The sequence below is a fragment of the Zonotrichia albicollis genome, chromosome 1 (assembly GCF_047830755.1).
Source record: "Zonotrichia albicollis isolate bZonAlb1 chromosome 1, bZonAlb1.hap1, whole genome shotgun sequence".
In the NCBI taxonomy this organism is placed as follows: Eukaryota; Metazoa; Chordata; class Aves; order Passeriformes; family Passerellidae; genus Zonotrichia; species Zonotrichia albicollis.
This window is the reverse complement of record NC_133819.1, coordinates 107,992,500-108,016,765: the sequence shown is the minus strand read 5'-3', so window position 1 is coordinate 108,016,765 and position 24,266 is coordinate 107,992,500. Positions and strand designations below refer to the sequence as shown.

At 39.8% G+C, this 24,266-nt stretch overlaps 1 protein-coding gene across 2 annotated transcripts in view; it reads left to right on the top strand.

The window, feature by feature from the left end:
* Nucleotides 1–12,372: 12,372 nt before the first annotated feature.
* Nucleotides 12,373–24,266, top strand: part of ANKRD29 (ankyrin repeat domain 29) — a 30,709-nt gene continuing 18,815 nt past the window's right edge. The window contains exons 1-4 of one of the 2 annotated variants that reach the window (XR_003381254.2): nucleotides 12,373–12,598; nucleotides 18,191–18,301; nucleotides 20,016–20,114; nucleotides 21,776–21,874. Coding sequence is in view for 1 of the 2 variants with exons in the window: in XM_005490705.4 (XP_005490762.1) it covers nucleotides 12,578–12,598; nucleotides 18,191–18,301; nucleotides 20,016–20,114; nucleotides 21,776–21,874 (330 nt within the window). In the remaining variant the exon portion in view is untranslated. The remainder of the gene's footprint in view (nucleotides 12,599–18,190; nucleotides 18,302–20,015; nucleotides 20,115–21,775; nucleotides 21,875–24,266) is intronic. The other variant, XM_005490705.4, reaches the window with a different exon arrangement.

The following is a 24,266-nucleotide window of genomic DNA, read 5'->3' as shown; positions in this document are numbered from 1 at the left end:
ATTACATGTTCTTCAATCTAGTTTCCTAAAGCTAAAACCAGGAAACTTTGCAAACATTCACAAAATTAGTCTATCAGAAAGAAAAAGAGAGGGAGAAATTCTCCTGGTTTTTCCCTGATAAAATTGGTCCATTTTCCTTAATGTATACCTAGATTTAAAAACATTTTGTGGGTTTTCTAGGTGCATTTTATATACTTTTGTAAACCACTTATGCCAAACATGGGTTTGTTTTTCTTTTTAATTCAGTGTGTTTTCTAGAAATAGAGATGAATAGAGATATTGATCTCTATTTCTAGAGATTTTAGATTTAGAGAGATTTCGAGAGATTTTAGATTTTCTTGAAAAATCTCTAGGAATCTCTCTAAATATGTGGGCAGGTATCATGAAAAATGCAATGGCAATTTTTGCCTTTGACTCAAGGTGGTTGGAAAAATGTTTATAGGGGCGTTCCCAGCACATGTGCTCAATAACTTGATTCCTATAAAAAGTTCATGCAGAATTATCCAAAAATTTTATGCAGAGAGCCCTGGAGCTACGCAAAGCCAGAGATAATGTTTGCATGAGGAAGCAGCCAGAGCAGTAGTGTGGGTGTGTATATGGAGGTGATGATAACAGCATGGCCTGGCACTAGCAGTTGGAAAACTCAAGTTTTTTTGTGACTTCACTGAGTTTGGCTCACCTTATCTAATGTAGAACTTCATCCTCTAAAAATAATTAATCCACTTCATCCACTATCAATAATTAATGACATAATACTTCATCTTCCCCTCATCTTTTTTCTTTTTTTTGTAATTACACATTCCAGAAACACAGGTAAGAATTTATTAGCTGGCAGCTCTCTGCAATTAGCATTTATGAGACAGTGCCCCTCTGCAAAAAACATTCTTCTCCAGCTATCTGCCCTTTTTTCTTCCCAGTAAAGCATTTCCTCCATTTTCCTTCAGCCTTTTTAAGGTTTGCTTTCCTTATTTCTTCCTATCTGCAAGGAGTAAACTTTGTTAGTTGACTATGTTGAACGCTTTATTGAATAAATGTAGGCAACTGAAAATGTTACTGGGTCTGTATCATTATAATATAAGCAGATTACATTACATTATTATATACATTAGGCATTTACGCTACTGTGAATATAGATCATTCTTTCTATTTTAAATAATGTTCATTTAAAATTTCAAGTCAAGAATGTTTGTTGAAAATTAGCCTTGCTGATGTAACTTCTGTTTCACTCTCTTATTGATATATGCAGTACAGCATATCTCATCTTGTACTGCTGTTAAATGTATGTTATGTTCTAAACCTCCAGTGAAAATGAAACCATCAATAGATTGTCCCAGTGAGTAACATTTTTTATTGCTCACTGAGCAATTAGTGGTAATATTTAGCTCCTACTTTACCATCCCACGTTGCCTCACGTGGTGTTATGGGAATTTGCTCTTTGTTTTCGTGATAATAATGAATCAATATCCTGCCAGGTAGCCAGAAAGTCTCTCAGATTAGATAGTCCTGAGTCTCTGCTCAGTGATCATTATAGAATAAATTGTGCATCTTGTTACCCCATTAATATAACCTATCCAGCATTTATGTTTAAGCCAGTCTTGATAATCTTGAGGGGAGACTCAATACTTTGCAGGAAGACTCTCCCACAGACTAAATTTTCACCAGGTAAGCATGTCTCTAGCCTAGAGTGTAAATACCCAACCAGAAGCTTTCAAGCTCAGATAATGATCCCTACTTTTATCACGGAAATAAGGCATTTATCACATCCTGTCATAAATGCTTAAGCATGTCTAATACTCAATTTGTGTCTATATGTAAACTTTCATTAGTTTTAATAACAGCTTTTAACAATAAACCTAGAGTAAAATAAGGTTACTTGCAGGCACTCTGTTTTAATAGGGAAATGGCGCAATGTGCTGGCAAGACCAGTGTCCTCACTGAATGTCATTAAATAAGAAGCATTCTGTTTAAGATCATCTTGTCTCTGATTTTCTGACAAAAGTACCTTTTTCATCTCTCAGAAATTCCTTTAGTATTTGAGGACCCTACCATGTCACTTTGAAAAAGATAAATTATCCTCTTTGTAACTGGAAGAGAGGCATACAGAGGCTAGGACTGAGGTCTAAAATGCAGCTCTATCAGTAGAAACAGTTTAGATTGCTACATTACTGGGTGTAATCCCAAACTCAGTTATTCAGGACTGCATTTTTGTTCTGTCCTTTGGTTTGAGCTCATTTTTTCTTGTTTCTTTCACCTGTTTCTTTCTGGATTTACACACTAGGATTACACCATCCTCCTTAATAGACCATCTTTTTATGAATGTCCCTGCACTATGCCTTCTAGATCTTCTTATCCATCCAACTGGAGCCTCTCTTACTGTCTATCCTACCATCTCACATGATTCAGGTATTTCAGCTGACACTTTCTGAACTTTTTCATAATTAGATGGCTGTATAATGTTGCTGTACTGTGCAAATGTGCTTGTTGCATGGTAGTTTAGCTGTTACCATTTACTTAGCATCATTCTACAGCCAAATACAAATACAAAGTCTGTCTTTCCTTCTGCCAGACAGCAATCTCATGTACTAAGATTTTACTGCACATTCTACTTCCTAAGTTAACTTGACATAGTCTTATAATAGAAAACCACTGTAAATACTCTTAGTTTCTAAGGGCCCTCAAGTTAAACTGCAACATCTGAAGAGCATTCTTATCACAGCTCTTCTATTTTCTTCTTCCCTTTTGTCTTTCTTTCCTGACTCTTGTCTTTCTTGAAATGTCCTGGCTACAAACAACTTACTAGTAAGCACTCATGGCTTGATGGGATTGTGGGCCAAGAAACTTTAAAATGGCTTTGTGGCAGATTTGTATTTCATGCTCTTTCACTGCAGAGAAGTGCTAAGCCAAATGAGGAGGGAAGGTGAATGTTTGCTACTTTACAACACTTTCCCCATTAATGGGAAGGCAAATTGCATTTTTCTGAGAAGGGAAATTACATTTTCAAGGCAAAAACATGACCTGTCATCCTTAGCCAGTGCATAGAACTCATGACAGTCTGTCCCAATTTCGATCTTTTTATGTTTACTCAGTGAGTATCCTGGGGCTAGGGCAACCCTGGAAGTGAGACACAACTTCTTTGTCATCCAGTTCCAATGAATAAGTCCAGAGGAACACTCTGGTCTAGGCAGCTAAAGGTATAGCTAAGACTCACTAAGCAAACTACATTTGACCATAACTCATGTTAACTACAGGGGATGATGTATCTTTTTTTTTTTAAACTTGAATAAACTTTCTAATGGACAACATTAAAATCCATCCACTTAATTGTTTTGTTTCTTAATGGATTTCCTTCTTATTCTTGGCTTCCTGTACTTTTTAATAGAATTGCTCATGGACATAAAAGTTCAAAAAGAAGAAAACAAGTCTGGTTCATAAAATGGCTGATTTTTTGTGAAGCACATGCTCCCTTTGGTCAGTACCCAATGACTTGTCAGTCAAACATCTGGGGAAAACTAAAATGTCAGCTCTTGTATTTTTCACATCCTGTTTTTCTATTTGCTGACATTGGTGCTATTATTGCTACTTTGGCTATCATAATAAGAGAAAACAGCACTCCACTCTCTGCCACAGTACTCCAAATAGCTATTCATGGAAACCACTTCTTTGTAGACTGCTTTTCCTAAGAGGCTTTTTTAGCCATTGGTTAAATTAGATTGGCATTTGAATTTCATATTTTTCTCTGCCAGAATTGGCTTTGATCTGATCTCTAATAATAAGACAGTGTTTTTTCCTGGGATTTGTATCCAGAAAGGTTTTAGTTAGTGTTGCTTTTACACACTGCCTCAGATTTACTTCAATCTCAGCCCTAGCCTGACCATAGTCTCATCAAGTTCTTAATTTTTAAATAGAACCTTATGTTTAAATGTGATAGGAAGCCAGACTTTCAGCAGTATAAACTGAGAAGACTCCAGTGCTATATCAGTTTATTCCAGCTGAGGATCAGGCAAAAAATGTAACTGAAAATTCAAACAGATGTAGTTTAAGAATATTTATTTCTTTATTCATTTATTTATTTATATTGTTGTAACTTGAAAAATATAGAAAATTTAAAACTCATGAAAGTACCGAAAATTAAGTGGACAATACTTTTGCTATGTTGTTTTGAGCACAATTACAGATTTCTGTAACACAGACAATATGCGACAAAAATTCTTCATGGAGGAGAATTTAAAATTAAAAGTGCTACAGCTCTTATGAATCACTTTTTTTTTTTTTGTTTGGTTTGGGTTTGTTTTTTTTTTTTTGTTAGTAATTAGTTTCGGTCATGTTAATTATCAGGAGCTTCATTAGGAGATGTGATAGATTTGGGTATTTTATCATGCAGTTGTATGCATATGTTCTTTCGCCAAATCCTTTCTTTTCAATTAGTGGACTGATTTTCTGACCAGCAGAGCATAAGGCAGAGAAATCAAACCAACTGAGCTGCAGCCAATAACTCAATTTTTTTACCTAGCAAGGCAAGTAGTTTCTCTCTCACATGCACAGAGTTGACTCCTATTGAACTTGCTTGTGCCGTGTCATCCTTACCCTCAGCCCAAGGTCTCATTCCCTTCCTTTGAGGACCTCCACTGTCTCCAAGTGAGGATGGAATTCATCTACCAGATCAGTTTTACTGGATGGGGTGAGCTCTAAGGTCCCAGGGGGGCATTTCAGACTCTGGACTCTCAAAGTTCTGCTCCACAACAGCTTCTGTTGTCCTCAGACAAAGCTTTTGGGGCAGAAAAGAAATAGCCAAACACTGCTCAGCTGGTCAGAATGGCTCATGTGAATGAGACAGTGAGAATCTTACACTTCCATGCCAAATAGAGAGCAGTTCTGTGGTTCCTGTGCAGTGCTGGTGAGGTGTGACCCTTTTAACAAATCTATTTACTTAGGCTTAGGAGGATAACTTGAATTTGTCCTGATTTCTTACACTGGGGTATTCCTATCTTAGTAAATACACACAAATCTTCCACTTACAAGAAGTTCTGTGGAAAAAAAAAATACAGCAAGCCCTGGATAATCTCCTATTTTCCTACCTGCACTAGCATATGGGAGATATCATGCATTGTTCTCACACTCATGTGACACGTATGTTTTGCGATCCACAGCACTTTTCACCGTAAAGTTATATACAACAATTTACTAACAATGGCTGGGAAAATGGATATGGTATTTTTTGATTTGAATATGCCTTTTTGTTTAGAGAACATCACTAGCCATCAAGTTTAGATTGTTCATGGACTCAGCCAGTTTCATTTATCTGCACCACTATCCATTAGCATTTAAGAGCCAGGTGTAGGGTTAAAAAGATTGTAAACTTGAACACATGCTCACAGGCTTCTCTCTGGCTAAGCAGATGGAAAATAGGTAAACAATTCACTTCAGACTGAGTCATAAAATCAGCATATACAGAGGGTGAGCAGAGAAAGCAAAAGGAAATGACAGATGAAGATAACATACAGTCACAACCTGTAAATGCTGTCTTAAAGCAATATAACTTGAAGAGAGCAAAATTCCAAGACTGGGAGGGGAAAGATTAAAAAAAAAAATGAGTATGACATACAGATGCTAACATAGAGAAGCTTAAGTTAAGCTGTTTGAAGGTTGGAAGGCACTTAAGTGAAGATGGCATGCTGGTGCTTATACTGGACAGAAATTGGTCTTACATGGTAGTTGTTGCCCTTTCATTGATTTCCTTGACCTGTCCTTTCCTGTCTGTGACAGAAGTCATCAATTTGCTGTGAACAAATGGAAAAGAGGAAGGAAAAGAGCAAACTCATTGAAAAACTAGTGGCAATTTGTGGAATTTGTTCTCTACTACTTATTGAAGTGCAATGATAACTTCTCTTTGATTCCCTGGTCGTTAGCCCAGCCATCAGTTCAAAGGTTCATGTGAAGGAAGTTAATGACACTCTTGTGGTTCCCAGCAGCTACATGGCCTTACACCAGCTCATACCAGCAAATTTGATATGAAGTTGGATGTCACAGGAGGCCTCAGCAAAATGGCTGTGTAGTAAAAAGAAAGATTCAAGGTAAGAGTTCCCAAGAAGGATGAATGAGTACAGTTGCCAACATGTTGGGTAAACTACTTCTATTAATAGATAAACTTTTCCATTTTCAGGTCCAGTTTTGTAAATTCTCCATTCTATATTTGAAAGGTTTATGGGACACATAAATACTTAGTACAGTTTTCCTGATAAGTCTGCAAGATTTATTTTCAAAGTAACTTTTGCTGTTTCTAAAATTACACCTATTCATTTCCAGGAATACATTCTAAAATAAAGAGTAACTCAAAGTACTTTTTTCATAAACTAGTTTTTGTAAAATAGACCTGTATTTTTTTTAATATTATGGAAGTAAGGAACAGGCCATGTACTATTAATTCTACAGTTTAGCAAGGGAAAAATTAATGGAAATGGTAAACCACATAGGAAATATTTTTGTTTATAGACGTTTTATCAAAATTATTGCTGATTTTTTAAATGCATTTTCTTCAACATGAAGAATGTAAATAAAAAAATAATTAAAAGTGCAATATACAACTTGAAGACTGTAATGTTCATGAAAATTACAAAATTGAAGTCCATCTATTATCTTAGTTTTCCTTAAATGTTGCAATATTCCATCTTCAAATTAAAGTAGGTCCTACAACACAGGAATCAACAAAACCGGATCGTATTCCTTGAAGAATCACACAAAAGTTCTTCCCAAATCATTAAATTGGGCTCATAACACAGGGTGAAAATGTACTGGAAAGGCATGACAGCATGAATTAATCCAATGCATGTCCTATGAACTAATCCTTGGAGTTGTCACTGTGTGGTAGGATTTACTGATTTCAGTGTCTCAAGTAGCAGACCTCTCCAAAGATATGTTATTGAAATCTTTGTCTATGGAGTGCCAGAAAGAATAAGATTTTTGGCTTGAAATGAGCAGGATCTTTTTTGTTCATAAAGATAAAAATTTAGGGGATTAGATACCACCTCAGCATCAAGGCTGTGTGTATTTCTGTGCACTTTCATAGTGACACATTCATGGATCTGCTCTGGTGCTTTCCAGATTTAAAACTCCTTGTGCACACAAGGCAAGGCGGGAAGTAAAATCCCAGTTTGCTGAATTAATTTAGAAATGCCTTTCAGATCTGTTACTATTCCTCTTTTTAATAAAAAGACAGTTTGAATAGCAATAATACATTGGATTCAAATTAATATCCAGCTCATAATGTCCTAGCATTTTGCGTGCAAACTTTGGCTAAGCACATAAGCAACAATCAATCTGAGACATGCCAGGAGGTTTTCTCTATGGCTGTTCAAGTGTTTCAACATGAGATGAGCAGTGCCACTCTCATTGAAAGATTCAAGCCCAGTTACTCAACCCTGAGTGCTGTGAAGGAGCCAAAGGGCATCAAACCAAGAAGCAGACAAGGATTCCTTTAGGAATGAATATTCCTAGGTGGTACAGACTGCTGGATTAGGAATGATTAATACTGCCAGGCAGGGAATGGGCAAGCCCAGGCACTCCAGGGTGTATCACTCTTGTTGGACATGTACAAGCTGATGACACAAGTAGATACAGCATGCTTAGAAAGTATCACATTTATTGTGTATGTTATGTACCATGAATTTGCACTGTGCACCTCAAAAAAAGGTCAGGTTCACCATGTCCTTGAAGTAGCTTGAGAAAGCAAACATACATGAGTCCCACAGTGGACTGCAGTGGACAGGCCTTGGATTTCCTGATGGTTTGTGGCCCATTTGTAGGTGCTGCAGAACATCTGCAAGTCCTGGACAGATAGTGAGACTTCCCAGATTCTCACTGGATGCGAGAACACACACACAGGGCAAAAGGAAAGAGCCATGGCACAAGACTTTGGATACTTTTCAGGCAGGGGACTGGGGCAAACATGGCTGTGCCAGACATCTTATTATAAGGTATTTTTTGTGCATCAAACATTGCACTGCACTTTAGAGATGCCTGAGCTAGCTGGGGTAGTAGTAGCACAACACAGGCTGTCTACATTTGCAAGTACTGCATCTTTCAGTACCACTTGGCAGCTACAGTTCATTGAGTCTGTCCTGGAGGAGTTCTTTGAGCTTAGTTCAAACTGGATCCAATTGGCACGGTACAGGATTCCTTCACAATAAAAAAGAGCGCCATAAGGGGAGACAATCAGGAGATTCACTCCTCATCCTGACTAGAGCACTAAAATGGCTGTCCCAGAGAGGTCAGCAGGAGCTGATTTAGCCAGGCAAGCATTTGGATTTGCTGTTCTATGCAGATGTCCATGCTGGCACAGCCAGAACTGCTGGTGGTGTCTGAGCTTGCCAGCTCAGTTCACAGCACAGTGCAGGATTTAGTCAAGATCAAGAATTATTTCAGCAACATAAAGAGTCCAAAGATTGAGAAAGAGACAAAAGTTTTAGAGCTGCTCTCTTACTGTGTGCTGGTATTGAATGTTGCTGACAAAAACTGATGTGCAAAAACCTTAGGCTGATGGTTTCAAAAGTAGTTTTTGTCTTGGTGTCATAATTTTGAGTTACAAGGCAAAAATCCTTAAGGAAGAAAAACCGAGAAGTTATTTTTAAATATTTTGGCACAAAAGGCTTGCCCAGGCTCACACAGGAGGTCACAGGCAGAAACATACACAGTCATCTAAGAGGCAATGATCCAGGATTTTGAAATCATGCAGAGAGAACTAGAGTAGTAAATAGCATCTATACCTTTAGCAAAATAGAAATAGAATTTGCTATTCATGGTAGCCAGGCTTATTACAGTTGTTGTCTGGGTAAAATCAGGCTTCAAAATTTGTAAGGGAAACTGCTGAAGATTGCTCCATTTTACATTTTAAATTGCCTTTTTTTTCAGTTTGGATAAAATAATTTCTTTCTAGAAAAAAATAGAAACCTATTTACATTTTAAAAATATTTAAATAACTAAATGTTAATGGAAGCAAATGTCCAAGGAGAGAAGACAATGCAGATACAGCTGAAATCAAAGATATTATACTAAGATCTCCACCATTTGCAAAGCTTCAGAAAAAAAAGTAAATTACAATCAGAGAATAAATGTCATGGACCTTCATCAATGATTTTTATACAGGTGATATTGAAAGCAAAAGCATTGACATTATTGACATACAGCCATATGGGAAATGACAAAAGCTATTGCAGAAACATATTTGTCAATGCAATATCTTCTGAGTTACACAGATGCAGTTATGTGGCACACCCTGCAGTAAAGAGCTCTGGAGTCTGGAAGATGGCAGGCAAATTTAAAAACAGGTTTTTGAGATGGGGGCAGAATCCCATGTCACAGTTCACTGAAATTACAAAACACCCATTGACCGTCTTGTCTGCTGAAATGTATTTATCCATTTCCATATACAGCAGGCAAACTTATATTGCTGTCTATTCACATTTCTAAATGGGTATTTGTTTATTTATTGCTGTTTTTAAAAGCTGATAGAAATTAATGTCATATTTGCATAAAAATTGTAGAGGTTTAGATTATAATCTCTGAAGGAATTTTTTTAACCCAAAATTTGTGCTATTTCTCTTAATCATCCATATATAGATGTGCTTGAACTGTGCTGGCTCAGATAAGGTTTTTCTGTGACTTACACAGAATGGTTGGATCACCTTTTAAATGCAATAACTTAATTTGTTCCTGCAATTCATCTTAGGTAGCCTTCATATTTGAACAAAACAACATGACTCAGGACATTTGAAATAATCACTGTGATGAAATACTAGGTGAGAGGAATGCAGCCTCCTGCCCTGCAGATGCATTCTGCCAAGCAGCTAACAAATCCCAACCAGTCCGAGTATCTTGCAATCTTAAATATTGTGCCAAGACTAAAGAATAGAGGAGATGTGCAGCCCTAAAACATAGTATTCCCATGATAGTAACAGGCATGGAGTTTGCAGGGCCTTGGGAACTGAGACTTGCCAGGTTTGCTCTTTTTAAACTTTTCTTGACCTCCCTCAATTTTGTTTTACATGGCTTATCTCTAACAGCAGCTTTTCTAATTGAAATGAGAATTAGTTCAGTTGTAATATGGAGCTGCAGACCAGTGAAAAAAGAGTTAGAGGTAAAAGCATGTTAGCAAATGTATAAAACTGAATTATGCAGATCCTAGGGGGAAGAAGAAGTCATTAACATGAACATCATAGTCTCTGAAATGACCAATTCCAGGTGCTACAGCTCACCATAACATCACAAACTACCATCACCGGAATGAAACCACCAACTCCAGGACCTAGCAGAGCAGGGGAAAAGTAAAGATAATATCCAAAAAAGGAGAAAAACCTAGGAAGCTTTTATGTTTTAACTGTAATGTTATTAATATTGATTTTTTTTTCTCTGTTTAGACATCTTTCTTTTTCTTTTTCTGCTGTAATTACATCTGCTCTAGTAATGATTCTTATATTAGACTGTTAAGATTCAGTTATAATAATTACAAATTCTTGGGTTCATACATACATACATACATACATATATATATATATATATATATATACACACACACACACACGTATATGAGGTGCGTGTCCTCTGTGCCCACAAACAAGTGTAACAATAGGCAGACATCTGCATCAAAAACTATTGTTTCTCTGTGCTTTCCGGGATAAACTTTCAAAGGACCACTAAAAAAGGAGCATAATTTATGTATGTATTTCTGTATTCAACTGTTCGGACAAATTATTGTACCTAAATATGAAAACAGAAAAGTCACAGGAGACCACGTGCAACTGAAAATAGGTGCAATTTCAGATTTTGTGAAGATATTAAGAAAAGTGCTTTACATTTTTTCCCCCAACACCCAAGATAAATACAGACCCAAAAAAACTATATTGCTTTCATCTCCTTTTTTGTTGTTCATCGAAAGAATTCTTTGGGGTTTTTTTGGTCATGAAATGTAATATTTGGGCTGATGAAAGTGAAAAGTTTGGTATATTATTCACAATAGATTGAATAAACACAGGGATTTTCCAAGGGTGAGGTAGGGAATGTGTACGAATCACTCTTTCAGTGGACAGTCATCACTGTGCAACTGGATCAGAGCAAGGATGACTCTGAACTCTGCAATCTGCTGAATTTATTTGGTATTTTTAAGTTTAAGAGGAAATCTGAGTGATCATCCGGGATCGTATGATCTCAGTAATTAAGGTTCACACCAGGCCATGCGTTCTGAGATGAGCTGGTGCTATTAGCAGCTTTCATCTGCCTGCCTCCCGTTTGTTTTACTGTATGCACAGATGCACAGATGAACATTGCCTCAGGAAAAAGATCTGCAGGAACCCCTTCACTTGCAGATTTGTAGAATAAGCCATTTGGATCTCAGCACAAGTATTTGCTCTCAATGCACACGCATAATTTTCTCGTGAATGGGATTTATGTGTGCACATCAAAAGAGGAAAATCCCTAAGGGCTCAGTTTAAATCAACAATAGCAAAGATATTCAGGAATCTCTCACCAGAGCATGCCCTGCTTTGCCTACTTTATATCACGAAGACTTTGAATGAAATCTGTGGCAGCCAGGCAAAACAGGACATGAATTGCCTTTATGACTGTTCATTTTTAAAGGCATACAATTAAGCCCTTAAGAATTTACTGGCTTCCTAATGAGAGCACATCAGCTGTGAGAGATAATGTTGGTGATAGCTGGATGGAGGCAAGGTGAAGGAACACTCACCCCCACCACACGTTTTGGTGGCAGCACTGTGGCTGTGCCCAGAACAGCACCTCTTAACAGGTTTTGCTTAGCTATGAAGGGAAGAGGCTGTGAAATACAAAAGTGGTGTTATGGAGGCATAGCATTATGGTGGCATTAGCACCGTGATGAGGATAGGGCTGGAGTGAAGGCGCTTGGGGTCTGGACTATTCCAGTGCTATTCCTGAGCTACAGAGGCCTGATCCATAGGTCTAAACCAGAGGCTGTCCTGTGGGTCCCTCAACCTGGGTGCTGGCTTCTCAGGATGCTGCTGGAGCAGGGGCCGACTTTAAATAATACTAATACTATAACTAATAACAACAACAACAACGACAGAACAATAACAATTATGCAACGAAAACAGCAATAACACACAATTTCCTGTAATTATCTAAAATTGTATGCTGATATAATTAGTATGTGTTCGAATGTAATTGATTCTGTTATAATCTAATATAACCTGTTCTGCTAAGTAATAATAATAATAAGGAGAAGAGGAACAAATATTATGGTGATGGCATAGTGCTAATACTAATACTAATACTAATACTAATAATAGTAAAAACTCAAATACTGCCTTCCCGCCCCCAAAAGAACCTTTCAAGAGCAGGAGTAGCCGGCACCCCCTGAGCACTAGGTGCTGCTGCGGAGGGAGGCGCCGGCCCCGCGCCCCGCCCCGGCCCCGCGCAGCCCCGGGCGCGGAGCGGTGCGGGCCGAGCCGAGCCGAGCCGAGCCGAGCCGAGCCGAGCCGAGCCGAGCCGAGCCGAGCCGAGCCGCGCGGACGGGCGGGCGCGGAGCGGAGCGGGGCGGAGGCGGAGCGCTGCGATGTGCAGGATGTCCTTCAAGGTGAGCCGGGCGCCTCAAGGGGAGAGGGGCGGGGGGATGCGCCTTTGGGTTCACAGAGCCCGTGGAGCGCTCTGTCGTGTCCGTGGATTTGGGGGTTGATTTGTTTTATTTTTTTATGGAAAATGGTATAGGGCGAAAGGAAGGAAAGCAGTAACGTCTTCCCGGGCTTTGGGTGCCCCGGGAGTGCTGCGGTGGCCGCGGATGGAGCGGGCGATTTCACAGCTGACAGCCCCTAATGGGTGCGTGCCTTGTGTTACATAAACTGCGAGCTCCGCGGAGCTTTACTCTGGCCCTGGGGTGGTCGGGCTCCGTGCTGTGGGTTTTGGTGCAGTCAGGAGCCTCCTCCTCACTTTTGCGACCATCTCTGCTGGTTGTGTAATAGTTAGGAGGCAGTCTTCATCCGTGCTCTTCCTTTCAGGCTGTGGTGGCCACTGAAGCCAGACTGGTTCGTTCCCTTTGCCAGATGTGATTCCTGCCACTTTTTGTACTTCTTCCATCCAAACCCACGTAAAAGCAGTCATTTCAAAAGATTGCCTTAAAGAAGTTTTTTTTTTTTTTTTTAATCTAAGGACAGGATTAATAAGATTATTTGGTAAAGAGGGAAGCAAGCAGCAATTTACTAATGATGTTAGTAGATAATATTTATGATGGATCATATTCTCTGTTATGCACTTTCTGGATGCTGTGCTTGCCCTTCTCTTATTGATCAGCACCTCGGTGCCAGTCCTTTGCCATATTGCTTGTGTTGCATTTTTTGATTTGATGGATGCACTTGCCTCTCTCCTGTCAGGGTGTCTCCCCTGGAATGCTGGTGCTTCGGTGTCACCGTGTCAGTCCAATGGTGGCACAGCCGGTGGTTCCCACCTGCAGTTAAAGCCCTCCTGTGGAGGCAGCAGAGAACCTTTGCTCCCGGGGCAGCTCATCTTACACTTGGTAGTGAAATCAAAGAGTGCCTTGGTTGCAAGGGACTTTAAAGACCATCACATTCCAGCCCTCTGCCATAAGCAGGGACACCTTCCACCAGACCAGTGGCTCAAAGCCCCATCCAGCCTAACCGTGGACACTTCTAGGGATGGAGCATCCACAGCTTCTCTGGGCAACTTCTTCCAATGCCTCACCACCTTCAGAGTAAAGAAATCTCTTCCTAATATCCACTCTAAAGCTACCCTCTTTCAGTTTAAAGACATTTGTCCTTATCCTATCCCCACATGCCCTTATAAAAAGTCCCTCTCCTCTTGCAGGTCCCATTTAGCCACCGGAAAGCCGCTCTAAGGTCTCCTCAGAGCCTTCTCTTCTCCAGGCTGAACAACCTCAATTCCCTCAGCCTGTCTTCATAAGAGAGGCACTCGCATTATCATCTTCATGTTCCCCTTCTGGATTTGCTCCATCAGGTCCATATCCCTATGTTGGGGGCCCCAGAGGTGAACACAGTACTCCAGGTGTGGTCTCACCAGAGCAGAACTGAAGGAGAGAATCACTTTCCTCAACCTGCTGCTCTGGATTCTTTTGATGTAGCCCAGGATACACTTGATTTTCTGGACTGCAATCTCTGTGGTCATCCCCTTTTTGGTCCTGCATTGTTCTCACACCTAATTTCTTATTTTTCTTAGTTTTTCTGTATGTTTATTCTGTCTATGTGAGTTTTTTCCCACCTTCATTACTCACAAGCATCCACCCTAACAGCCCCATGTTCCTGGTGATGCCAGCTTCTTTTTCTTTCTTATCCTTGTTTATTTGACTTGTTCTTCAGGTCTTAATTTCTGTTCTATCCCTATCAGCTTCTTTTCTATGCCCTATTTCTCACATTGTATTCCCTCAAGTTTTCCTGTTCTAAGTAGCTGACTGCTTTCCCTTCCCTCTGAAGAACTGCAGACCGTACCTCCCTCTCTCCGTTTTCTCTCCCTTTCCTGTGACATTTTGTTTGGCATTTTCTCTTTCTCTCAGATCATGAACTTGGATTCTTGCTCTTTGCCACTGGCTGTTCACATTTTCTGTCTTATTATCCTACTTACCCATGTCATAGCATTTATCTTTCTCACACAAATATCCTCTCTTCTGCCACATTTTGCCTGACTAAAACATTTATATATAAAATCACCTTTCCTTTTTATCAGGATCCTTCATGTAGGATATATTGCTATCTAATAAAGAACTCTGCTCCTAAGTTGCACTAGCCTTTTCCATCATGCTTGATCCTGATTTCCAGTTCTTCTTCTTTAAACTTTTTACTCAATACCTCCTTCCCATTAAGACTAGTTTGGAAACTAAAAAAAAAAAAGGAAATTTCTTGCATTTTGCCAGCAAAAGGAACAAGTCAGTGGGCAGGCTAGCATTCTCTTTCCCCTTTATTTTCTTTCTCTTTGTCTATTGCCCCTTTTCTTTTCTCGGCAAGACCCCTGTTTAAGAACTGCACTCTTCCTCCTCAGCGCTCACCCCACTGTCACCTGCCCTTTCTCTGCAAACAGCAAATCAAAGGTAGGGCAGGGAGTAGGAGCTGGTGGTCACAGCATTTAAATTTTACTTTCCCCCTCGATATTCGTGAAATTACTCAGATAGCTTAGCACAATTCATTTTTTTTTCTGTATGCCTGCAGAGAAATGGTTTTGTCAGATTTTTAATATATATTTTCCTCTAGGCCATTTTTGAAAAAGTGTTTTTTCTAATGTCAGTGCAGCATGAATATAATGCCAGCTTTCCATCTTTTGGCTCTCATAAAAGCAGACAAACAATCAAAATTATTAGCACAGCCAGATTTTAAAATAATACTTTAGAGAACTTGATGAAGTGAAGGAACTTTTATCCTGAAAGTTGCTGATGCTGGTACAAGTGACATAATGAAACAAGCAATTTTCATGAAAGCTATTAGCTAATAATTTTCAAATGTTTATTACATTCTGCTCCCAGGCTGTCAGTGCTGAGGATCAGTTGTTTACTTTGAGGATGCTTTGGGAGCAGACTAGCTTTATGATAAGAATTATGTAAAAAATTTGTCCAGTTAGTCTTTTGAAATTCAACATTGCCTCTCCCTAGGAAGTATCTGATGAGACATGACTGAGTTCATAACTGAACAACAGCAGTCACATCCTGCAGCTAGAAACACATTTATTGCTAAAAAATAAGTCAATAAATTGGATTATTAACCCCAAAGTGCTGTTTTACATTTTGCCTACTAGTGATGTCAGTATTGCTGATGAAAATGAAGATCACAGAGATGTTGATCCAGAGATATGAACTGCCACACAGTACACAATGAGGCTGTATTGTAAGGTGCCCAGATCATCTGAATGATTTTGCATTTTCATTCACCTTAGCACATACCATAGCTCAGATTGGCATCTGATTTTTTTTAATCCAGTCACTGGATGGTTGTTAGTCTGAGTGTGCTGTATACTCCACTTTTATACAAGAGATCCCAAGCAACACAGGGGCACAAAGTGAAATAAAAGTGCTTAATAGGAGTCACTTCAAATGAGAAAAAACTTAGTTTTGTGTCCTTGGGGCACTGAAGAATTCTTCCATTGCTTGGGTCTGATCCAAAGTATAAGGACAACTCTGCTGGAGGACTACTGGAGGACATACAGGAGAGAAAAAAGAGGTAGGAATTTATGACTCATAAGGCCAAAGACTTTGAAGTCTTTGAAGTCTTTCCTGAATGAATTCCAGTTCCTGTCTCCCTGACCAGTGAAAGTGGTGGTGTATGATGAGCTAGAATAAAATTCAGTCTGCTACTGTGCCCTTGTTGTTAAAACTGGGATGGATTAAGTAAATCTTTCCCTTTATGGATGTATTGCCATCCCTCTAAACTTCCTAAAACTTTAAGGGATAGTTTGGGACAATAAAAGATAAGGAATTTGATTGTCCCTTCTGCGAGGTCTAAACATAATTCTTTTGCAATAGCTTTCCAGTGAATATCATAATAACAAAGCCAATAAGATAATATTCCTAACTGCCAGCTCTGTAAATAAATATCTATCTAATAAATCAGAGCAGAAAAGGGCAACATGAGCCTCTGTGTGTTTAGATCAATTGTTTGCTTTTACATAAAATTTTAGTAGTGGTTCTAAGGGTAAAGATTGGAGGACACTATAGTGTTGCTAGCAAGGAGGGTATAAACTCCTGTCTCTAATCAACATTATCTGCAGATACTTCAGGGAAATGCAACAGCTGTGAAAAGAAGATCAGAATTTAGCTTATTGTGCTTGATAAACCTTTCAGACTCCAAATCAGAATTTAGCTAATTGTGCTTGCTGAAATTTTCAGACTCCTGCCCCTGCGTGTGCTGGTACAAGAAATACCACCATCAATTTATAGGAAGTGATTTATAATTTATTAAATGGTTGGAATGTCTCTCATCTCAAACAGCTGCCAATTTTCCAACCTATTAATATTAAAAATGCAACCCATGGAAAGTGCTGTGACAGACCTGAGATAGATTCAGATTCATGATTCTTGTGTTTGCTTGTTTCTGCAAAGTTTATTGTCTTCATGTCACTGAAGGCAGCAATTTAAACTGTGCTGCATATGTGCATTTTAATTATAGAGCATAGAACTATTGAATCCTGATTCCCTGCCACATTACATGTGCCCATTGACATTTAGACAAGAAGTGCCTGTGTCATTTCTGAAACTGAATGATTGACTTTAATATCCACTCTGCACTCTCTTTGGGTTACCCTGAAGGCAAGATATCCTCACTGCAAAGCAATGTCCCTGGGTATCTTTAACTCTGCTTTGGTGTGACTGTTGGTGGTGTTTTACACCACTGTAGATGGTTTGGGGCCTTATTAAAAAATCAACAGCACGAGCCTGCTCTAGGATATGTACCATTGCCATCACAGTGTTTCCCTCCACACTTCACCCTTGACAGTGCTTACCCGTCAAGGCAGAATACTGGCAGCTGCCTGCATCAATTGGGTAAAGAGGGTAGGAGCAAAGTCCATGTCTTTCCTTTCTGTCCTTTCCATGTCTTTCCTTTCTGTCCTTTTCCTGTGCTGGAGCAGTCATCATTCACTCCTACCCAGGAGATGGTGCACATGCCCACAGTCCCAGGGTGTTAATTCCAGGCAGGAGGCAGAACAAGCAGTCTGGGAGATGCATGAGCAACACATTTCCTGTATTGGAACTTTGTGTGCAGAAAAGGAGGAGATGACAGAGAGCTAATCTGAAACCCAAGAGGATGTCCTGCAGCAGGACATGTCAGCAGGATGCTTCAGCCTAGCTGTGGCCAGCCCCACCACAGAAGCAGACAATACAGGCATCACTGAGCATGTTGTTTTCTCTGATGTTTCCCTGTGGATCTGGCCTAGCATCATCCTTTCTCATTACAGATCAATCTAAGAGACATAGGCTGCCATGGACACAGGGAAGACCTGAAATAACATGAGGAAGCACAGGAAGACTGGTCTCTTTAATTGCAAAAAGAAATTAAATTAGCTTCCTTTCCATGCTCTGAGCTTGAAAAATCAGCACACTGAGCTGAAACTTTCCTGGCTTGAATACAGAATGTATGGGATGTGTATGCTTGCCCAGTGTATTTTCCTAAGTGATTTATTTCTGCTTTCTTTTTTTTTTCTTTTTCTTTTTTTCCACCAGAAAGAAACACCACTTGCCAATGCTGCATTTTGGGCTGCAAGAAAAGGAAACCTGGCTCTGCTCCAGCTGCTGCTGAACAGTGGGCGAGTAGATGTGGACTGCAAAGACAGCGTATGCACACAATGCACCTACAGCCCCAGCACTCATTTTGCATCACTTTCCATAGCCCACCATGCACAGGGTGTAGTAGGGATCTAACATGTAACATATGAATGTCTTGTGGTACTTCAGGGTGATTTAAAACCTTCTCCTGTCAGTAATCAAGCTTGAAACATAAGACAAAATAGTGTGATGATTTACATCAGTGGCAAGGGGTTAAGAATTTGCCAGCACTCAAAAATGTGTCTTACACAGTTATTTGTGGTGCTGACATTACAAACACACATCCTAGCACCTCGGGCTTCCCTTTGCAAAGAAATGTCTTTGTAGTAATAGATCACGGCAAGGAGTTGGCTGAATTGAGCCCAGATAACAATGATTCTGTCAGCTAACAGACCTTCTCATAATTAGAACAACTGCTGGCCTCCTAAATTCTTCCTCCTCCACCCAATCTCTGGACTGGGCACCAACATGAAGGCACAAGATTGCCAAGCAAGAGGAGCCCAGACAAAGGACATATTTCATGGGAATTTCCTTACTGTAATTGACATGGGTTGAAATTAGTTTTGAGATTAGAAATGGGTTGATAACACAGGTAATGAGCAGGTCTTTCTATTCTGCCTACAACACATGGTGAGATACTTGATTGTGCTAAGCTGAGTCAAAGAGCAAGGGGAAAAGGAGGGTGAGAAGTTCCAGGTTTCTTTTGTTTGGCATTGGGACTGACTGACACAGAGTCATGCTGGTGTTGGTAAGGATTGATGCCACTTCCAGCCCAAAACATGAATTTGCTGCAGCTTCTCTCACTTTGAATACCTTCAAAGTGTAAGAGATTTTCTAAGACCATTGACTTTAATGTATCTTTTCATTTTCATTTCATTTTTGCCCTGTAGGCAGGTATTTGTCCTACAGCACTTCTGGAGATGCTGCTATGACTGTCCTTCTGACAAGGGAGGGAAGGTTGTTCAAATAGAGGCTTGTAGTAAACAGGACAGAGATCAGTATGAAAAAATAAAGTCACTACTGTCCATTTTTTCTCAAAAAATGGCTAACTTTGGGCAAGGACTTTCACACTGCACTGCAATAATAATTGTATCAGACACACATTTTCTAGACTAAATTTTTTTTTACAATTAAGACCCCAGGTTTCTTTTTTTAATGTCACCCATTCCTTCTTTAACTTGAGCTGTTGTGTGTGAATGGTTTTGAAGGATGTGTTTCATCCTTATGCATGTGGTTTCTGCATATTGTCCATACACTGCATACATATAAATCTTACTTCATTCACTGGAAGTGACCTTATAGTGTACTGAGGGAGTTGAACAAAGATTTCTGTACAGAAAGTTCTCTCTTATAATGTGAAGAGTCACTGAGTGAGTTTGCTCTCATTATTTGGATAGGGAATTGCTGTTCAAATCACCCAGCCCCTTCTCCTGACTATGACTCAGAATTCTGAGTGTCTCAGCTGAGTCACTCAGCTCCTGTGTCTGAGGTTATTCTTCTGGAAATGATGCAAAGAACTTTGGGATTCTCTGCTTAAAAAGAGAAAAAAAAGCTGTTTAGAAACGAAGCCCATTCTTTTTATACTTGTTGCACTTATTTTGGGACAATAAGGTATCATAAGCTCCCTCCAGCTTTTTGGCAGAGATGCTGTCTCATCCAGACAGCCTGATTCATTGCTGTAGGTGTCTGTTGAAGGTACTGACTTGTTTTTCCTTACTCCCAGCTTGGCACAACAGCTCTGATGGTAGCATCTTACTATGGCCACATAGATTGTGTACGGGAATTGGTGTTGCAAGGAGCAGATATCAATCTGCAGAGAGAGGTAGGATTCAAACAGGGCTTGATTAAGTGACTGTTGGTTTATTGCAAATAATAAGAGTGTTGTCTGCTGCTTGTTGCCAATTGTTTCTTTGTCACTTGCTGTATAGTGTATGTATAACATGTATAACAGGCTCTGTTCTGAGGACATCAGGGAATCAGAGATCTGGAGTTTACAAGAGAAAATCAGATGCCAGAGGTACATTTATAATAAGTCATGGAACATTTTCAGCACATCTGGTTGGTGAGGGTCAGTTACATCTGGGATGTAACCCCCCAGGGTTATGCCATTTATGTATTTGCAGTTTTACTTTTTGGCACAACAGTTCACAGATCTCCAGATGGGATAAATAATAAGAAGACCTTCATCTTTTGATTTGCAGCCTGATCATTAAAACAGAATGGATGCCATTGCTATCACAGGGATTAGTTTTGACTCTGTATGTTTTGGAGTTTCTGCCTTTTAATCTGAGCCAACTCATCTCTAGCAGTCACACAGCTTTATCATCTGTACCCTTCCCTGCATCTCTGCTTGGCATTCAAGGCATGTCTTGCACCATGACATCAGCATGGAAGGGACATCAGCAACTGATTTTTTTGGGAAATTGCCTTTCACTCATACTCCATGCAGACAGTTGTAAGTATTGCAGTTGCTCTGCATGTTGACTGCTCAAAGAGCAGAATTGCTCTGGGACAATCACTGGTTTTAAGAGAAGAGAAGTGTAAGGAGGGCCTGAAATTACATGGGGTGGTGGCAGGTTGTGCAGGATAGCAGTGTGCTCATTGCTCAAACAGTACAAGCCAAGGTTTCTTATTTTCCTTGGTTACCTGGAACCAGAGCATTAATCTCATGCTGACATCTGCAAGTTACTGAGTCAGTGAATGCCCTGTTTGATGATGTAGGTGCCGTTGCACTTACTGGCCTAAACTTGCTCTAACCATGACTGCCGGTGTCTCCCAGTGGGGTCCTGTTCTAACAAAACATGGACTTAAATATGTCCCTTCCCTTAGGTAAACATTGCTTGGAAAGAGGCAACAAAAGAAAAAGTTCAGAACAGTTTTATGGAGCTGCTCTTGATTATCACTCAGGAAATACTGATTCAACAAACCAGCAATAAAGAAAAACACTGAAAGCCTCCAAAATCACTCTGTTGCAGAAAGCAAAACAGATTAAGTGCTAAAGAGCAATGGCACTGTTCTGCAACTAAGTGCAGTTACTCCAACTGGTGCTCTTGTTCTCTGAAGTTGTTGTGAAGCTCAGGGAAGTGAGAGTCCCATACATGTGCCCAGGAGAGGGGCTCTGAAATTATCTAAATGGGGCCATGTACTATTGTAAAGGCTTTGGGCACTGGAGTGAATTTCACATCCAGTTCCCATTTTCTGTAGTTTCTGCATGGGGTGAGAGTGCCCAAAGTCAGGAAAACCTGCATCTATCTTCCTTCCTTCCCTTCCTTCCCTTCCTCCCAAATGCTGGACAGATTTTTCAGTGCAGTGGGAAGAAGACTGAGCTAAGATACCTGGTGTCCTCTGGAGTCTTCAAATTCATCATATCTTTTCAGCTGATATTCAACTGATTGAGCTCGATACTTTTTAATTTGAAATGTCTATACTTCAGTCAAGTGTGTTATGTGTTTGTTACTATTTTAATCAATTTTTCCTTTACAGTCAGGTGCAACTTCTCTGTTCTTTGCTGCACAGCAAGGCCACAACGATGTAGTGAAGTTTCTCTTTTCATTTGGAGCCTCCACTGAATTTAGGAATAAAGTAAGATGATGTATTTATTTTTGCATGCTGATACATTCTGACAGTCAAGGCTGGGTTTTTGTATTCACATGAAACATGACAGGGAAGTGTTAAGATGATAAAATTTCCTCACGTGAACAGTTTTGAGTAATGCAACACATTGTGAAGTGTGGACTTTGGACTAGCTTTTCCTACCTAGACTGAGTGGTGTAAGTTCATCAAGGTCCCTTGATAGTGATATGAGTCTTTCTTCATAAGCCATCCTCCAATACAAGATCAAAGGGTCTTCTTGTACATACCAAGTAGGATCCTGATTTAGGTGTTTGTGTCCTCTGGTTGCATAGAAATTACATTTCATCAACATTGGGATGTCCCCACATGCCACCATAGGATACATAAGAATATAATGCCTTCAGTCCTCCCTAAATTCCTACTTTCCTATCTGGAACAAAAAGATGAAATGCACCTCAGAGCTTTTATTTCTTTTTTCAGGCAGGTCTTTTTCCAAAATCTTCTTAGAATAGCCCAAAGCACAGGTGGCAGGGCTTGGGTTCCTCACCCCTCATGGGGTCAACAGCAGCAAGATCAGCAGTTCATCACTGACGGTAGTACATCAACCATTTTTTTTTTTGCCCAAGCCAGTATTAGCACCTCTGCTGTCAGCAAACGGGGGAAAAGCAACATATTTTCATTTAGTATACTTGTCCTTGATGTGCTAGTTACATTTTGAAGCATTCCCATTATCTGGGAAGGAGGACCCTTGCAAGTAACTTATCCTGGGATCCCTAGTGATGTCTTTGAAGAAACAGTAGTTCTTTACCCCACAGCAATCAATTTCTCAAGATATTTTAGTCTGTGATTTGAATGATTCTCTCAATCCATACCTGCTTTCTGGAGTCCCTGCAAATACAGGCTCTAAATATAAGGGAATTGATGGAACATCAGAAGCTCAGCTCCCTATGCTCTAGGGGCTAAAATCCTGTTGTTTTGTAGAGTAGGATTCTGATACCCCAGGGAGCTGTGCTTGTGGTGAGCAACTCTCTGACCACAGCAGCAATCAGTAATAAAAGCATGAATGAAATTGTGGCTGTTTAACACAACACAGAGTGCAGCTGTGAAAGTTGGCAATGCAGGAGGTTGCAGTGTTAAATACAACAGCTGTGTCTTACAATGCTGGAAAATCTCATGTGGGACAAATTTCTTGGGTAAGGTAGCATATTCAAATAAATGTTCTTCTCTGACTTTTATTTCAGGGTATGTCTGGCGGTTAGCAAGATTCAGAGGGGTCATTTTCCCTTGCTGGCAAGTCAGAGGCTCAGTGCCTTGTTCTGTCTAGAGAGACAGTTACAGCTTCAATCAATCTTTCCACAGCCTGTGAACTAGGAGCTTGTGAAAAAGCCAAGATTTGATCCAAGAGGTGGACAGCAGACTTGAAATTGTCTGGTCCTTCATGACAATATACAATCTTTTATGAAGCATGCAAAATATATTGATGTGAAACACTAGGGCAGATAAAAGAGATCAAAGATCTAAATTATAAAAGAATATTCCTGTCTTCAGCTGCTCCAAATGGCCTCCATCTTTGGACAAATGCAAGTTTGGGGTGTGCTGTTGCTCACCTTGAAAATTTCATTCCAGACCCTTTTTTCCTGCCTGACCCTGCTTCGGAACACAGACCTGACTTGGCCCATATGCCAGTCCCAAGTATCTTTTAAGCTGCTGGTTCCTCTTCCTCTCCAGGCCACAGCTTTCTGTTACATCCAGAGAAGCTGGTTGAAAGATAACACCAGCTCCCAGTGGGTGTAACATGGGAGACTGGCTGGGATGTGCATGTGAGATGATTTTCCAGCAGCATCACCCAGTGTGTGCCTGAGCAGGAGGCACCAGTCAGGTGTAGTGCATGGAGAGTCCACATCTTCCACTGAATTTGGAATAAGCACACAAATTGAATGTATCCTAGAAAACAGAGACTTTACTTAGGGAAATGCAAAACCCAACATCTTTTTCATGTACTTATCTGCAAATTGTGATTACTACATTTGTTACTCATATATGAGAATTCTGGAGAACTATCTTAATACAGCCATGCTATTCTTGTTAAGCCTTGTATCATTAGAATTGATATTTGCTATGGCAGGCAAAGTAAAACTATTCTAAAATAGTGTAATAAAGTCATTTTAAATAAATGCCGATGTTCTAAAGAGAATGAATAGTACTATTGAAGGTTATTATATAATTTTTACATGTAATATTAGTCATTAATGTTATTCTGCATTGTTCCAGTCTGACATCCACAGAAATATTTAACAAAGGTTGAAACTTTTTTCTTTTATTCTGATAAATGTGATGAGCATGTGAGTTCTTAAAAAGCATGGTGGGTGCACATTTTCCAAGCAGTAGTGCGGGTTGAACA